At 36.6% G+C, this 13,803-nt stretch overlaps 1 protein-coding gene across 5 annotated transcripts in view; it reads left to right on the forward strand.

The window, feature by feature from the left end:
- TAOK1 (TAO kinase 1) overlaps positions 1–13,803 on the forward strand; it is a 155,836-nt gene that overhangs the window by 91,449 nt on the left and 50,584 nt on the right. For all 5 annotated transcript variants that reach the window (XM_053662773.1, XM_037162886.2, XM_053662776.1 and 2 more), the window contains 2 exons: positions 217–308; positions 13,631–13,724. In XM_053662773.1, coding sequence (XP_053518748.1) covers positions 217–308; positions 13,631–13,724 — 186 coding nt within the window. The remainder of the gene's footprint in view (positions 1–216; positions 309–13,630; positions 13,725–13,803) is intronic.

The raw sequence follows: 13,803 nt of genomic DNA on the forward strand, positions 1-13,803 counted from the left end.
TTATATGATCGTGACAGATAGTGAGTCTTACACCATCTGTGCAGTGGTAAACATTTACTTCACAATGTAATGCATCTGTTTCTCATTATAAAAATTTATATGTCCAGAAATATTGTCTGCAATTCACACACATATTCTCCATGTAGATAGTCATTATATTTTAATGAATGATATCCATTATTTTTACTTTAATTTAAATGATATTTTATGTTTTAGGATGGCCCCAGAAGTAATTTTAGCCATGGATGAAGGACAGTATGATGGCAAAGTAGATGTATGGTCTCTTGGAATAACATGTATTGAACTAGGTAAGCATTTTTTTCTTTTTAATATATATTTATGTATTTTTAGAGGGGGGAAGGGAAGGAGAAAGAGTGGGAGAGAAACATCAATGTATGGTTACCTCTCGTGTACCCTACTGAGGAACTGGCCTGCAACCCAGGCATGTGTCCTGACTAGGAATCAAACTGGCGACCCTTTGCTTCACAGGCCCATGCTCAATCCACTGAGCTACACCAGCCAGGGCAGCATTCTTTTTTATTACTAAGAAGTAAGATGTAATCAATGTCTTACCTCAATTTCTGTATGAAATTACAGATTTTTATTTTTTGTGTCAGTTACTAAGGGAAACAATACATTTATTTAAGTTTTTACCTTGGTGAACTGTTAAATTTCCATACATATTAGGTTAGGTATATTGTATTTACTCCATTAAATTAGGTCTAAAATAATTTTCCACTGTGGTATTATGTTTGAAATATCTACAGCTAACACTATGACTGTTTGTTAAACACCTAGAATATATATATAGTTACTAGACTTACCATGTATGGAAGGTCTCTAAAGCATTCATGAATTATTTACCTCTATCTAGGATACTTATGACCTTAAATTGGCTATGAGCATTAGATGCCAGGCTGCATATCATATTGTATATGGTGTGTTGATTTTATACACACATTTTATTTTGTTGCCCATAAATGGAACTATGCTTAAGGCAGTGGGCCATCATAACTTTACTAACATTCCCACTTTAAGGGATCCAGGTGGGTAACTGAACTGTCACTGTAATTAAAGATGGTAAACATGTTGCTTTTGATTCCCCACCCCTCCCATCAGCCCAACATCCTTTCCTTCTTTTCTTCTTATAAGAATATTCCAGCCCTGGCTGGTATAGCTCAGTGGATTGAGCGTGGGCCTGCTAACCAAAGGGTCACCTGTTCAATTTCCAGTCAGGGCACATGCCTGAGTTTTAGGCCAGGTCCCCAGTAGGGGGTGTGCGAGAGGCAACCTCACATTAATGTTTCTCTCCCTCTCTTCCTACCTTCCCCTCCCCCAAATAAACAAACAAACAAATAAATAATTTTAAGAGTGAATATAATCCATGTGTTATTTTAATCATTATCAACCTGGGTTTGTTAGTAGTTTTCTAAAAAAAAGTGAATAAAGAAATTGAGGGCCCTGGCTGGTGTAGCTCAGTGGATTGAGCACGGGCCTGTGAAGCGAAGGGTCACTGGTTTGATTCCCAGTCAGGGCACATTCCTGGGTTGCTGGCCAGGTCCCCAGTAGGGGACACATGAGAGGCAACCACACATTGATGTTTCTCTCCCACTCTTCTTCCTTCCCCTCCCCTCTCTCTAAAAATAAATAAATAAATAAAATAAAAAAGAAATTGAGGTAAAAATAAAAGTAAAGCTTGCTTATCAGTACATAGTAGATGAATATCATAATTTCCATTACAGCTGGACTGTTTCTTTCAGTCTAATATTTTTACACAATAATCTTTAAATATTTTTGCTTCTCTTGGAATTTCTACATTAACCATTGCCTTCAGGCTCTTTATCATATTTATTTTAAATTTGACAACATCAGAAAATGGGTTTGGAGACTGTCACAGTGTCATTCTCTTCGATCTCTTGGTCTCAATTTGAGGTTTATAATGTGTTTCTTCCATTCGAATATATCTTTAAGTACTATAAACTTTATTCCTGTACCCTTTATTCTTCTTCTTACTGGTAGGTACTAATTAAATGTAGAGATGCCGGTTAATATATTCTGCCCATGGAGTATTATTACATACTCTACCCCTTGGTGATAGTGAAGTGGCATTAATGGTCTTGTCAGATGTCATTAACATATTTTAGTATTTACTTAATAGAAAGTATTAATTAGCTCATTGTACTGCTCAGAAAGAAATCTGTCTATACAGTTTCTTTGAAATGGCTTCTTTCTTTTCTAGCTTTTTATTATAGTTCATAAAGTAGACTTATCACAAAGTAGCTTAAGATGTGACTGACTGTATATAATTGTAAATGAATGAGACACTAGAGTTTCAGGCATACATTTGTCATCTTCAGCTTTTTAAATAACCTGTCATAAATCCTTTTGAAGATATTACTTATAAATGTTTTGAATAATGAAGTACTAAGTCAGGAACTATACTTTAAGACTGATTCTGGTTCCAGGGGGAGGGTCTAGGAGTAGCACAAGCGACTAAAACTTCCTGCAGTGATAGAATATGTTCTGTGTCTGCATGGCTTTTGAGCACTGGAAATGTTAGTGCAACTGAGGGACTACATTTTAAATTATATTTCATTTTAAAAAGTTAGTATTTAAATGGTCACATGTGGCTACTGGCTACCCTATTAGACAATATAGGTCAGAGGCATGATTTTCATTGCAAATTAGATTTGCAGTCTTGAGAAATGTATCTGTTATATGCTTTTTTACTTTAAATCAGAGATAATGAATAAAGCATATTATTTTCTTATGGGTGAAAGAACAAACTTAGATCAACTATACTGTCCATGGTTTTGATAAATATAGACCTAAATAAATATGACTCACTCATACTTTGTTATCATAAAGGTTGAAATAACTTGGTGTTATGTCTCACAACCAAGAAATCTTAAAGTGCAGGATTTTTCATAGGCTAGTTTATATATTTCTTTATAATTTGATGAAATTTGTTGGATTTTTTTCAGGTTATATGCATGATTTTACAATTTTTATAAAAATAAAATTTAGCCCTGGCTGGTGTAGCTCAGTGGATTGAGCACAGGCTGCAAACCAAGGGGTCGCTGGTTCGATTCCCAGTCAGGGCACATGCTTGGGTTGCAGGCCAGGTCCCCAGTGGGGGCCACATGAGAGGCAACCATACATTGATGTTTTTCTCCCTCTCTTTCTCCCTCCCTTTCTTCTCTCTAAAAATAAATACATAAAATCTTTAAAAAATAAAAATAAAAATTAGCCATTTTTTTATTATAAAAGTATATAGGATGGGGCAAAAGTAGGTTTACAGTTAGAAGTATGCAAAGCACATATTTTTGTATTATTATTTATTGATTATTCTATTATTTTATGTATCAACAACTGTGAATCTACTTTTGTCCCACCCTGTATGTTGAGGGTATTTCAGAGGTATATAATGAAAATAACTATAACAATTTTTTTAATGGATACAAAGAATATAAAGATGTAAATTGTGACAACAAAAATAAGGGAGGTTGTGGGGAGTAAATATGTAAGCTTTAAAATTTGTTCTGCTCTAGTTGTTATGAATTTAAAAAACAATTAAAGTAGCCCTGGCTGGTGTGGCTCAGTGGATTGAGTGCCACCTGCAAACCATAAGATCATCCGTTCAATTCCCAGTCAGGGCACATGCCTGGGTTGTGGGCCAGGTCCCCTGTAGGGGGAGTGTGATAGGCAACTGTTTCTCTCTAACACATCAATGTTTCTCTCCCTCTTGGTCACCTTCCCTTCCTCTCTCTCCAAAAATAAATAAATAAAATCTTCTTTTAAAAAAGACTATTAAATTAAGTTGTTTTATATAAACAAAAACCTATATTCACTACACAAAAGAGAAAGAGAATCTAAGCATGACTCTACAGAAAATAATCAAATCGCAACGGAATAGAGCTAAAGAAAGAAATAAGAAATCAGTGAACAGGGACTTGCGCCAAGATGGAGGTGTAGGTGGAAGCACTGGCCTTTTCACACAACAAAGTTTTAGCAACAAAAACGCAGCCAAACCACAGAAAATTGAACTACACGAAGTCTGACAACAATGAACCCTTCAGCCAAACCGATAAACCGGTAAAGGAGCTAGCTGTGAGACAGACCACGCAGGCCCCAGCAGCAGGAAGCGGCAGAGGGAACCGCCATTGTCCCTCTCTGACCACGCTCCCACATACAGCCTCACAAAACAGCGACCTGGGTGGCCCCACCCTGGTGAACAACTAAGGTTCCGCTCCTTATATGTAACAGGCAAGAACAGATCAAAACATGGCTCAAGAACAACTCAGAGCCCCAGAGCCAATAAATCTAAGCGATGAAGAAATAGCCAAACACTCAGATGCACAGTTCAAAACACTGGTGATCAGGATGCTCACAGAACTGGTTGATTTTAGTCACAAATTAGAGGAACATATGAAGGCTACACTAATTGAAATGAAGGGAAATGCACAGGAAACCAATAGTAATGGAAAGGAAACTGGGACTCAAGGAAGCGGACCAGAAGAAAGGAAAAAATGACCAAACAGAAAAATATGAAGAAACAAGAATTCAAAAAAATGAGGAGAGGCTTAGGAACCTCCAGGACATCTTTAAACGCTCCAACATCCAAATTACAGGAGTACCAGAAGGGGAAGAGGAACAATCACGAGTGGAAACCTTATTTGAACAAACAATAAGAGAACTTCCCCATTCTAGCAAAGGAAATAGACTTCCAGGAAATCCAGGAAGCTCAGAGAGTCGCAAAGAAGTTGGACCCAAGAAGAACACACCAAGGCACATCATAATTACATTAGCCAAGATTAAAATGAAGGAGAGAATCCTAAAAGCAGCAAGAGATAAGGGCACAGTAACCTACAAAGGAGTTCCCAGTAGACTGTTAGCTGATTTCTCAAAAGAGACCTTACAGGCAAGAAGGGGCTGGGAGGAAGTATTCCAAGTCATGAAAACCAAAGACCTACATCCAAGATTGATCTATCCAGGAAAGCTTTCATTTAAAATGGAAGGGCAGACAAAGTGCTTCTCAGATAAGATCAAATTCAAGGAGTTCATCATTACCAAGCCCTTATGATATGAAATGTTAAAGGGACTTACCTAAGAAAAAGAAGATAAAAAAGATGAACAGTGAAAGGACAGCAAACTCACGGTTATTAACAACCACACCTAAAACAAAAGCAAACTAAGAGGACAGCTAGATCAGGAGCAGAACCACAGAAATGAAGATCACTCGGAGGGTTAGCATCAGGGGAGTGGGAGAAGGAGAAGGGGGGAGAAGGTACAGAAAATAAGTAGCATAGACGGTAGGTAGAAAATAGATAGGGGGGAGGGCAAGAATAGTATGGGAAATATAGAATCTAAAGAACTTGAGACACGTGGTCATAAACTAAAGGGGGGGAATGGTGGAGGAGGGGTATGCAGGGTGGAGGGGAATGAAGGGGGGAAATAGAACAACTATAATGGCATAATTAATAAAGTATATTTTAAAATAAAAAATAGAAATCAGTGAACAAAATAGCAATGAGTACATGTCTATTAGTTTATTTGTAAGTGGACTAAATTCTTTAATCAGAAGACATAGAGTGGCTGAATGGATTTTTTAAAAAATAAGACGAATCTGCCCTGGCTGGTGTGGCTCAGTGGATTGAGCTCAGGCCTGCGAACCACACAACCGCGGTTCGATTTCCAGTCGGCACATGCCTGGGTTGCAGGCCAGTTCCCTGCAGGCCAGTTCCCAGCAGGGGACGCACAAAAGGCAACCATACATTGATGTTTCTCTCCCTCTCTCCTTTCCCCCTTCCCCTCTAAAGATCAATAAATAAAATCTTTAAAAAAAAAAAAAAGACGAATCTGTATGCGGCCTATGAGAGACTCACTGCAGATATAAAAATACACACAGGACTGAAACATGAAGGGATGAAAAAAGATACTCCATGGAAATGGAAACCAAAAAAAAAAGCTAGGGCAGCTATATTTATATCAGGCAAATGGACTTAAAAACGAAGACTAATAAGAGACAAAGAAGTGCATTACATAATAATGAGGTAAATTCAACAAGATGATAAAACATTTGTTAATGTTTGTGCACCCAACATAGGAGCACTTAAATATATAAAGCAATATTAAGAAACCTAAAGGGAGAAATAGACAGCAACATAACAATAATAATGGACTTTAATACCCTGCATTCATCAATCAATAGATCATCTAGAAAATCAGTTTGAAAACATTGGCCTTAAATGCCATGTTAGACCTGATTGACAATGACAGACATGCAGAATAATTCAGCTAAAAGCAATAGAATACACATTCTTCTGGAATGTACTTGGAACATTCTCTAAGATAGATCATATGTTAAGCCACAAAAGAAGTCTTAATAAATTTAAGAAGACTGAAATCATATCAAGCATCTTTTTTGACCGCGGTGGTACAAAAGTCGAAATTAATTACAAGAGGAAAACTGGGCAATTCACACATATGTGCAGATTAAACAACATGCTACTGAGAGGAGGGAGCCAGGAGAAGTAGGGGTGAACATATCCCTAGGGAAGAGTGGAGGGGAGGGAGTGAAATTCTAGGAAGGGTATCCCAGAGTCCAGAGTCTCAATGAGCCCAAGGAGAGCAGGGATCCCTCTAGGTTCCTAAGCTACAAGACCTGTAGATGACCCTGAGACTTGAAAGTGGAGGGTAGCTAGTCATCATCCATGCTGATGAGGGAAGCACGGTTCCTTTTCACTTACCTTGGTTTCACTTGTCACCTCACCCTTGGCTGCAGTCAGTAACCGAACACAGAGTCCCAAAGAAGTACAGACAGACCCCTGGGTGGATGGAGACCTAGGACGTAGGCTCAAACTCCCTCAGCCTCTCCAGCTAGGTCCAGAGTCCCCTCTCTTCTCTTACCTCAACAGTGGGACCATCTGGCCCAGGATTAATGGCAATGATTTTCAGCCTCCAGCTGCTCCTAGAGAGGCACTGGCTGCAGAAAACATTTCCTGCATGTGTTGTGTGTGGGAGGGAGATGTGGGGGTATTATGTTGTAGGTGTGTGGGGGGGGTGCAAGGTGTCATAATGTCGGTGGTTGTTATGGGATGTTGTTTCAACAGCAGTAGCCCAGCTCTGAGCTTGGGGACTAGACAGTGGGATCTGGGGCAGGAAGTGGTGTCTGGGGGCTGTAGGGAGAGTCTTGAAGCCCTTTTTCCCTGAGGCCATGACATGTGTATGGTGGCCTGTGAGACCCCTGTGCAAGTCAAGGCATTGTGGGCAGAGGCAGGGCCACCTGGAGGAGAGGGGCTCTACCTGTTGAGAGGCCCAGGGTCAAGACATTGTGCCCAGATCCCTAGGCTCATGCTGGGCTGGCAGGTCCCTTGGTTGGAGCGGAGTGGGAGTTGAGGGCCAAGTTTCAGAGCATTTGGGCCAGATCACAGGATTGTCAGCTATTGCTACCCCACTGTACTGGGAGCCAATAGGTATGATAAATGGGATGGTGATGGGGACCTCTAAGGATCCTTCAAATAAGGAGAGGAATTGGTGATGGGGCTGTGGTCCCCTCGTGAGGGGAGGAAGGGGGTCAAAAAAAACCACCCCATGCTGTTGACCAACCAACCAGTGGATCAAAGGACACAGGGAAATAAAAACATCTCTGAAAACATGAAAATGGGAATACAACATCCAGAATTCATGAGATGCACCAAAGCAATTCTAACAGGGAAGTTCATAGTGATAAGTGCCTACATTAAAAAATAAAAAGATCAAAGGACCTAATTTTACACCTCCAGGAACTAGGAAAAGAAGAATTAAACCCAAATTTGGTAGATGGGAGGAAATAACAAAGATAACAATGGAAATAATTGAAATACAAAGTAAAGTGATTACAAAAGATCATTGAAATTAAGAACTGGTGTTTTGAAAAAGTAAAACCGACAAACCTTTAGCTAGACTCACCAAAGAAAAAAGAGTAGTAATGGCTGAAGTAAATATAATTGCAAATAAAAGAGGTTACCAACTGATACCACAGAAATACAAGGGATCATAAAAGACCACAGTTGACCCCTTGAACAATGGGGGGTTTAGGAGAACTGACCACTGCATAGTCGAATGCATGTATAGCTTTAGAACCCTCCCCAAACTTAATTAGTAATAGTTTATTGGTGACTGTAAGCCTTACCAATAATGTAAACAGTAAACACATTTTGTATGTTATATGTATTATATATTGGGTTTTTATAATAAAGTAAGCTAGAGAAAGGAAAATGTTTTTTAAGTTGTAAGAGAAAATACATTTACAGTATTGTACTGTATACTTTAGGTTTATGTTGTCTGTTTACAAGGTGAATTGTCTGTCAGTACCTATATTAATATTATCTAATATGATACAGAACACCATTGATGTTCTATATGTTGATAATATTGGGCATCAAAAATGATAAGATAATGTGAAAAAAATTACTATGTAATGTTTCATGCATAAATAACAAGGAATAAGCAATATAATTGCTTTATGTTAGCCTAGTGTGATTGATACAATTGTTTCACAGTAGTAAGAACATCTCCAAAAATTTTTCTAATATATTTATTGAAAAAAGTTGGTATTTAAGTGGACCCACACTGTTTAAACCCATGTTGTACCAGAGTCAGCTGTACTATAAACAATTATACACCAACAAATTGGATTACCTAGGAGAAATGGATAAATTCCTAGAAACATACAGCTAGACTGAATGTCTATGAAGACAATCATGAAGAAATAGAAAATCTGAACAGACCAATTGTTAGTAAGGAGATTTAATTAGTAATGAAAAACCTCTCAACAAACACAAGTCCAGGACCAGATGGCTTCATTTGTGAACTCTACCAACATTTAAATAATTAATATTAACCCTTCTCAAACTCTCCCAAAAAATAGTAGAAGAGGGAACACTTGCAATCTCATTTTACATTGCCAGCATTACCCTGATGCCAATGCCATACGAAGACAGTACAAGAAAAGAAAATAACAGGCCAGTATATCTGATGAAGATATGTGCAGAAATTCTCAACAAAACATTTGCAAACTGAATTTAACAACCCATTAGAAGGATCATACAACACGATGAAGTGGGATTTATTCAGAGATGGAAAGTTGGTGGTCCAGCATTTGGCAAGTGAGTCAGTGTGATACATTACTAATAAAATGAATGGTAAAAATTTTATCTTACTAGATGCAGAACAAGCATTTGACAAAATTCAACATCAACTTATGAAAAAAAAAACCTCAACAAACTGGCTATAGAGGAAATGTATGTAAACATAATGAAAGCTGTATATGGCAAACCCATAGCAAAGATCTTAATGGTGAAAAGCTAAACAGTTTTCTTCTAAGATCAGGAACAAGACAAGGATGTTCACTCTTGCTACTTTTACTCAACGTAGTATTAGAAGTTCCAGCTGGTCAATAGACAAAAACCAGTTGGACTTTTATACACTAAGAACAAACTATCACAAAGAAAAATTAAGAAAACAATCCTGTTTACAGTCACATCAAATAGAATTAAATGCCTAGGAATAAATTTAATCAAGGAGGTCAGAGATCTGTACTCAAACTATAAGACTTTAATGAAAGAAATTGAGGAAGACACAAATAAATGGAAAGATATTCTGTGCTTGTAAAGTGGAGGAATTAATATTGTTAAAATGTCCATACTGTCCAAAGCAGTATGGGTCTACAGATTCAATGCCCTTCCTATCAAAATTTCAGTGGCATTTTTTACAGAAATACAATGAATAATCCTAAAATTTCTGTGGAACCACAAAGTGTCCATATAGCCAGAGCAATCTTGAGAAGGAAGTACAAAGCTAGAGGTATCATGTTTCTGGGTATAAAACTACATTTGAAAACTTTAGTAATCAAAACAGCATGATATTGGCATTGAAACAGAAACATAGATCAATGGAACAGAATAGAGAACCCACAATAAACCCACAAATATATGGTCGATTCATGACAAAAGGAGCTAAATAAGGATCCACAATGGGGAAAGGATTGCGTCTTCAATGAATAGTAATGGGAAAAGTAGATCACTGTTTTACACCATGCAAAAAATCAACTCAAAATTTAATTTTACAGAAGCAGTCCACACTTACAGATACATTTGAGAGATATATACAAGGTAATGAGTGGGATCTCTGAATTTTTAAAAAATCTAGTTTGAATCATGTTAGTATATGATTCAACTCAATCAGCAAAACCTATAAGTGTTCCCCTTAAGATCAGGAACAAGGCAGGGATATCCACTTTCACCTCTGTCATTCAGCATATAGTACTGGAAGTCTTAGCTACCGCAGTCAGACAAGAAGAAGAAATAATAGGCATACAATTTGGAAAGGAAGAAGTAAAACTGTCATTATTTACACATGACATTATACTGTACATAGAGAACCCCAAAGATTCCACCAAGAAACTACTGTAACTGATAAATGAATTCAGCAAAGTAGCAGGATACAAAGTTAATATCCAGAAATCAGTTGCATTTTTATATACCAATAATGAACCTTCAGAAAGGGAAAAAAATAAACAGTCCCATTCACAATTGCTACAGAAAGAATAAAATACCTAGAAATAAACTTAGCCAAGTATATAAAAGATCTGCACTCAGAAAATTATAAGACACTGAAGGAAAAAAAACTGAAGAAGATACAAGTAAGTGGAAGCACATACCATGCTCATGGATAGGAAGAATTAACATCACGAAAATGTCCATACTACCCAAAGCTATCTGTAGACCCAAAGCAATTACTATCAAGTTTCCAATGCTGTATTTTGCAGAACTAGAACAAATATTTCAAAAATTTATATAGAATCATAAAAGGGCACTAATAGCAACAGCCACCCTGAGAAAGAAGAAGGAAGTTGGAAGAATCACATTATCTAATATGAAACTACACAGTAAGGCCATAGTAATCAAAACAGCCTGGTACTGGCATAAAAACAGACACAAAGGTCAATGGAACAGAATAAAGAGCCCAGAAGTAAACCCACATCTTTATAGTCAATTAATATTCAATGGGGGAAAGAAGCACATACAATGGGCAAAAGATAATTTATTCAATAAATAGTGTTGGAAAAATTGGTTAGACACATGCAGAAAAATGAAACTAGACCACCTTACACCACACACAAGAAATTCAAAATGGACCAAAGACTTAAATTTTATACCTGAAACTATAAAAATTGTATAAGAAAACATAGGCAACAAAATCTTGGACCTTGTTCGTAGCAATATTTTATGGCGATATGTCCCTGGGCAAGGGAAACAAAAGAAAAAATAAACAAATGGCAGCATATCAAACTGAAAAGTTTATGTACAGCAGAAGAAATCATCAACAAAATAAAAAGACAACCCCACAGAATGGGAGAACATATTCTCTGGTATATCCAATAAGGACTTAATACCCAAAATGTATAAAGAATTTACAAAACTTTTACAAAACACCAAAAAACAACCCAATTAAAAAATGGGCAAAGGACCTGAATAGACACTTCTCCAAAGAGGACACACAGATGGCCAACAGACATGAAAAGATGTTCAATGTGACTAATCATCAGAGAGATGCCAATTAAAACCACAAGGAGATATCATCTCCCAAAAGATGTCAGAACGGCTATCATCAGTATATCAACGAACAACAAATTCTGGCAAGGATGTGGAGAAAGAGGAACCTTTTTGCGTTGTAGGTGGGAATGCAGACTAGTGCAGCCACTATGGAAAGCAGTATGGCGATACCTCAAACAATTAAAAATGGATCTGCGTTTTGACCTAGTGATCTCACTTATAGGAATATATCTGAAGGAACCCAAAACACTAATTTGAAAGAACATAAGCACCCCTGTGTTCGTTGCAGTGTTATTTACAATCACCAAGATATATACGTAAGCAGCCCAGGTGTCCATCAGTAGATGAATGGTTAAAACAACTGTGGCACATTTATACAATGGAATACTGCTCGACCTTAGAAAAACAAATTTTACCCTTTGTGACAGTATGTACACCATGGAAAACATTATACTAAGTGAAATAAGCCAGTCAGAGAAAGCAAATACCATATAATTTCACTCATATGTGGAATTTAATGAACAAACTGAATTAACAAGGAAAATGGGGACAGACTCAGATTGAAAGCAGGGTGACAGCCAGTAGGGTGGGGTAGGAGAAAGGATGAAAAGATTAAGCATAAAGGAAAAATAACATATGGACATGGACAACAGTGTGGTGATTACTGGGGAGTGGAAGATTCAAGGAGACTTAATAGCAATGGGAAAAAAAATACACTAAAGATTAAATTTTTAAAAAGAAACCAGAATGGAAGCACTGTCACTGCTCATATGTGAGGCATTTTGAACATCAAAATAAATGGTAGTGGCAGTTTATAGCTTATTAAATAAAATAAAAACCTGTAGGCCCTGGCCGGATCACTCAGTTGGTTAGAACATCATCTTGGTATGACAGTATTGCAGGTTTGATCCCCAGTCAGGGCTCATACAGTAATCAATCAATGAATGCATAAGTAAGTGGAACAACAAAATTGATTTCTTTATCTCCCTTTCTTTCTCTAAAACCAATAAATAAAAAATTTTAAAAATAAAAGTCTGTAAGTTCATATAAATAAAATGAAAGCTTTATGAAAACTATATATATCATTTCAAAGTACCTTCTTACAAAATGCTTATTAATTACAAAAGGAAAAAAGAAAATTTACCATGAAGAAGCCTGTTAGACATGACCCTAAGTGATCAAAGGGAACACCATTAAAACAGGACCATTTGAAATTATGCACTGCCTCCTAGAACATGAAGAGAAAAATACAACATCTAGTTCTGTGATGTTCTTGTCAAAGATACGTAACCTAAATTTAATCATAAGTCAGAGTCATATTAAAATATTCAAAGGTCTTGTGTCTTCAAAATTGTCAAGATCATGACTTCAACTTTCACTTTAAGGCAGTAGAAAAAGAAGAGCAAATTCAACCCAAAATAAGGAGAGAAAAGAGAATTAAAAAGATCAAAGCAGAAATCAACTAAATTTTAAAGAATGGAGAAAATCAGTAAAGTAAAAAACTACTTCAAGGAAATTGATAAAATTGGTAAACTTCTAGCCAGATTGATCAGGAAGAAAAGAAAGAATATACATGACACATGTGATATCACTGTAGATTTTACAGGTATTAAAAGGATTATAGTGATGTAGTATGAACAATTTTATGTTAATTTAACAACTTATATAAAATGGACAGTTTACTTGAAGGACACAAATGATCAAAGCTCATTTTTTCTGTGAAGGACATTATTTGACATTTGAGTGAAACTTGAATGGGGTTTGAGGATTAGATGAGAGTCATGTATTAGCATTAATGGCCTGATTTAATGGGGATAATATTGTTCTTTAGTAGAATATTATTGTTTTAAAGTATTTAAGAATGGTGGGGCATCAAGTAAATAATTTACTCTAAATCAATTTACTTGAAAATGTTCTTTGAACTCAGTATTTGCTAAGTTTGCAATTATTATTATTTTTTAACTTCAGTGGTATTTGTGTTCTCCTTTATAACAGGCATGTATTTTAACAGGCAAGTTTTCTTTCTCTTATAGCGGAAAGGAAGCCTCCTTTATTTAATATGAATGCAATGAGTGCCTTATATCATATAGCCCAAAATGAATCCCCTACACTACAGTCTAATGAATGGTGAGTATTTCTAACAGATACATTGCTCAACATTGTATAAGTTAAGTGCTTTTTCATAATGTTATCAGAATTATTTCAT

This window comes from Artibeus jamaicensis, unplaced genomic scaffold (genome assembly GCF_021234435.1).
Source record: "Artibeus jamaicensis isolate MK-2021 breed Jamaican fruit bat unplaced genomic scaffold, CSHL_Jam_final contig_2790, whole genome shotgun sequence".
Taxonomy (NCBI): Eukaryota; Metazoa; Chordata; class Mammalia; order Chiroptera; family Phyllostomidae; genus Artibeus; species Artibeus jamaicensis.